Source organism: Eschscholzia californica, unplaced genomic scaffold (genome assembly GCF_041429995.1).
Source record: "Eschscholzia californica isolate CP2 unplaced genomic scaffold, dmEscCali1.0.p SCAF_5, whole genome shotgun sequence".
NCBI lineage: Eukaryota > Viridiplantae > Streptophyta > Magnoliopsida > Ranunculales > Papaveraceae > Eschscholzia > Eschscholzia californica.
In genome coordinates this window covers 28,455,991-28,460,547 of record NW_028238472.1, presented here as the reverse complement: position 1 = coordinate 28,460,547, position 4,557 = coordinate 28,455,991, and the positions used below count along the sequence as shown (strand labels likewise).

Genomic DNA, 4,557 nt, shown 5'->3' with positions numbered 1-4,557 from the left:
AGAGGGTTTTAGAGAAAAAGCTCCCAATCTAACTATGGAGTCAAAAGAAGACTTGTTTTTCTTCTCAACCTTCAATGGAGTTCTAGCAGAAAACAAAGCAGGGAGATCAAGTTATTTATTCGGGTGTCTCAAGTAGAGGAACGACAATTGTAGCTTTCATCTTCTGTGGGATAAAGTTTTTAGAATCTAGTTCGTGGGAAAGCGAATCCAGGTATTCTTCTTTCAATTTATAGTTCATTTTTAGTTCATGCATTTGATCCTGGTTAATTAGTTTTTTTGTTGGAAGGTTTAGGGTTTCTATTTATTCAGAAGAGAGAGAAATAATTTAGGGTTTTCTGAAATTAGGTTTTTCTTTTTTAAATAGCTAAATGGGTGTATAAATGAAAAAATTTAAATTCAGACATAATGATTCAGATCTAAAAAACAAACGTCTAACTTGTAAAAAGATTCAGTCATTTCAGATTCAACCAATTCAGATTCAGACGCAAATAAAAAACAAACAACACCTTAGTGTTAGACGTTTGACGTCTAAGATTCCGCTTAGAACACTAAACTACGGCATAACGCAACACTTATACCATCTACACCATTTACTTCACTTCTAACATTACCAACTTCATCAAAATTCTCTATAGAAAACGTATTGTTAGCGAAAGCAACCCTCACAAACTTCAGTTTTCTTTTAAAAGAAATTTTTTCTACTAATGGAGATCATCGCTGCAAAAAGGAAAAGAAATAATAAAAGATAAATTAACGAGAGAGAAGTTGATACCGATTTAGGGAGAAGAAAGAAAATATAATGAAAATGAATAGAACATGAAGATAAAAGAGTACCCAAAATGAAGAAACAAAGTAAGATATCACATATTTCATTTTAAAGAAATACTGAAAATGAAGAATGATTTGAAGATGATGGAGAAGGGAGCAATTCTTTTGATACAACAACTACACAATAGTCAAACAAATTTTATTGCTGTCGTTAATATTTTTCTCAAAAAGTTTTGAAACTAAAAAAAGGATAAACCAAAATAAGATGAATTAACCATGTCAAGAGAAAATGAATCTTAGTGTATATTTGTTGTAATTGGGTTGGACAATTAGTGTTTTTTTTTTTTTTTTTTTTTTTTTGGAGATAGAATATTAGAATTATATGGAAGGTGAACTGTAAATTTAGAATTTGTACTTAAAGTTTATGGAACCTGAACAGAGCTAAAGAAATAGTCAATATAAAAAGTACCTATGCACAAGCGCCCCCACTCTATAACTGCCTCTTCTCTGGTCATCTTCCCTAACTTTTTTGACTGCTTCTTTTATTATTTAATCCTGACTTATTCTTCAACCATTAGGTATTATTTAGACTATTCTGTAATAGTAGTACATTGATAAGGATTCAAAAGAACAACCAATACAGAAAATGATTAATAGCTCAGTTAGTCTACTAACATTTTTTTTTTTTTTTTTGTTCAAAGTTACTAACATAGTAATTTAGTAATAAAAAATATAATATCTAATTTCTCTGTTATTAATTACTAGTAGGTTTCCACTCAATGCCAACTGGTTTCGACTTAGATGACCATAAATTTAATATTTTGAGGACCCGGAAATCATTTACATAAAGCCTAAAATTTCCCAACAAAGGATCCATATCTGCCAATATTGTAGATATGGATACACATATGTTACTGTGAGAATAGTCCCACATGGGAGAATAGGTAATTGCCAATTGGTTTTGAGTTGGATGACCACAAATTTATCATGGTATCAGAGCTAGGCCCACACGTGATAGGCTTAAAAGCCACACATACTCCACGTCACCCGTAAAGACAAAAAAACACACGTGTTAGGCTAAAAGAACCCCACACGTAAGGGGCGTGTGAAAATAGTATAGGTCCTCTCCCCTCTTTGTCAATTGGTTTTGAGTTGGATGACTACAAATTTAATAGTTACCACTATAAATAAGAGGATTTTGTTGCCCAAAAAACATAAATGAGGGATATAAAACTAATTTCATGGATAAATAAGAGGATTTTGTTGTCCAAAAAACATAAATGAGGGATATAACGCTAATTTCATGGATAGGTTATGCAATAAGAGAAGCAAAATGTATTAAATAATCAAGACAGATTCTGGGGGACTAAGAAAGACAAGAAGAAAGACTCTGATCTTCTCTTCTGTCACTTGTAATAATTCCCTCTTAAAATTTTCCAAGGAGACTCATCTTTAAGCCACCCATCCATTTAAAAAGTAGGTCATCACTGTTCCAGGAAATATATCTCTCATTTTCAACATTCTTTAATATAGTTTTCTTCTCTCCCCTTTCTCCCTCTCTCTCTCTCTCTCTTAAGAACCACCATTATCAAAAATATCCTGGGTGTCTAGAGAAAGAAGATATATATAATTAGCTACTAATCTTGATCACCATAATAATCATCATCACCAACTTCACAAGATAATAGTACAAGCTAGTATACCTAAAAAAGAGTTAGCTAGGATTTAACCATGGGAAGAGCTCCATGTTGTGATAAAGCAAATGTAAAGAGAGGTCCATGGTCACCTGAAGAAGATGGAAAGCTCAAATCCTATATTGAAGAACATGGTACTGGTGGTAATTGGATAGCCTTGCCTCAAAAAATAGGTACTTATTTGACCTAATATGATCTTATGTTTCATCAAACTATATGTTTCTTTTATGCTTTAATCTTCATCCCATGCTTAATTATGTATATAGAATATTATAGATGATTATTTATTATTTTACTTCCTCTGATGGAAAATTTTAGGTCTAAAGAGATGTGGGAAGAGTTGTCGTCTCCGGTGGTTGAACTATCTTCGACCAAACATCAAGCATGGTGGTTTCTCCGAAGAAGAAGATAACATTATATGCAATCTTTATATTAGTATCGGAAGCAGGTTTAAATTCTTTTTACAGTAATGCTAGAGAACAAGAAAAACTAGGCAGACTCACGGAGAAGTCCTGCGTGGTTTGCTGTAATTCGTTGTTTAGTTGACTAGAATCATCGAAAGCACGAATCACAACAACCACAGTTTTGTCTATAGTCTCCCTGGTTTTTCGTTGTTCCCTAGCATTTTCCTTCTTTTTAACCTAATATAATCATTCTTTAGTTTTTTCTCATATTAAGTTCCACCAGGGTTCAAAATTTTGATTCATCATCTGTCTTTGGAATTGCAGGTGGTCTATAATAGCAGCACAACTACCTGGAAGAACTGATAATGATATAAAGAACTACTGGAACACTAGGTTAAAGAAGAAGCTTTTGGGTAAGCAAAGAAAAGAGCAACAATCTAGAAGATCAGTTGTTAACTCCTTACAACAAGATTTTATCAAGAAAGGGATTATGACTGGTAATTACATGAACACTAGTACTTCTGATAATGGTGTTCATCAAAATCTCTACTTTCCTGAGCTACCCACTTCATCATCTGTGATGCCTTACCCAAACCAAGATCTTTCTGGTCTCAACGATCACAATTCGATTAGGAAATTACTTATCAAACTTGGTGGGAGATTTTCAGATACTAATCTTAATCAATCGGAAGATCGTTTAGGGAAGAATATTCTTGGAAGCAATAGTACTGAAATTGTTTCTAATTCACAAGAACAAGTTTATGATAATGGAAACTACTCAATGGATAATTGGTTTCCGTCAACTTCTTATCCCAGTTCCTTGAATTACTCCTTGATGAATAACAACCAATCTTGTACTCAATTATTGAACAATATGAATAACGATAACAACCCGTATGATATCGTTGACGTTGGAACGAAATCGAGTATGCAGATCTTAGAACAAGCAGGGTTAAACTGTTTTAACGGTGGAGAGTTTGAGCTTGAAGATCCGATGGTATGTGGAAACTCAAATGAGATGATTGGAATGGTTGAAGAAGATGATGGATCATCACAAGATAAGTTATTGATGTATGGGTCATCGTCAGTCGCCAATATAGGAAATGCTCAAACCAGCACTGGAACTACTTCAGCTACTTTATCACCAATATCAGCTGAAAGCAGTAATAGTTGGGTTGATCATCAAATGACTTCTTTTGCTTTCAATCCTTCTACTGTCTTGAATACAACAAACTATGGGTATGTTATTGAAGATCCCAATAGGCATCTGGGTGGATCATAAAAGTTGCAGTATATTTGCATGGATGTTTGTAAATTTGTTCCAGTTGTGAAGGTGAAGTAAGATACTTTAGATAATTAAATCCTGATATGCAGTGATGATTCGTTTGTTTATTTGCTATTGTTCACTTTTAATTCTTATTACTTGCTAGAGTTTACCTTATATTTGAATCATATTAACTTGTTGAGATATTAACTTATGTTGAAAATATTAATTTGAATTATGGGATAATTATGAATTTGTCGTTTGGAGAGTCAAATTATTTGCTACTCTAAACTCAATGGTAGACTCTCGAAAACGGATACCTTCTAACAAAGGATTTTCAGTCAAATCATTGTACCAAAAGCTAGAAGAACAAGCAACACCATCCTCTCAATCTCAAGTTAAAATCCCAAAATGGTTTTGGAACAAG

The 4,557-nt window shown here is 33.1% G+C and overlaps 1 protein-coding gene across 1 annotated transcript; it reads left to right on the top strand.

Moving 5' to 3' along the window:
- Positions 1 to 2,089: 2,089 nt before the first annotated feature.
- Positions 2,090 to 4,336, top strand: LOC147538105 (uncharacterized). Its single transcript, XM_086641348.1, has 3 exons — positions 2,090 to 2,635; positions 2,781 to 2,910; positions 3,191 to 4,336. The coding sequence occupies exons 1-3, from the start codon at positions 2,500 to 2,502 to the stop codon at positions 4,146 to 4,148; spliced, it is 1,224 nt and encodes a 407-aa protein (XP_086497474.1). The 5' UTR covers positions 2,090 to 2,499; the 3' UTR covers positions 4,149 to 4,336.
- Positions 4,337 to 4,557: the final 221 nt, after the last annotated feature.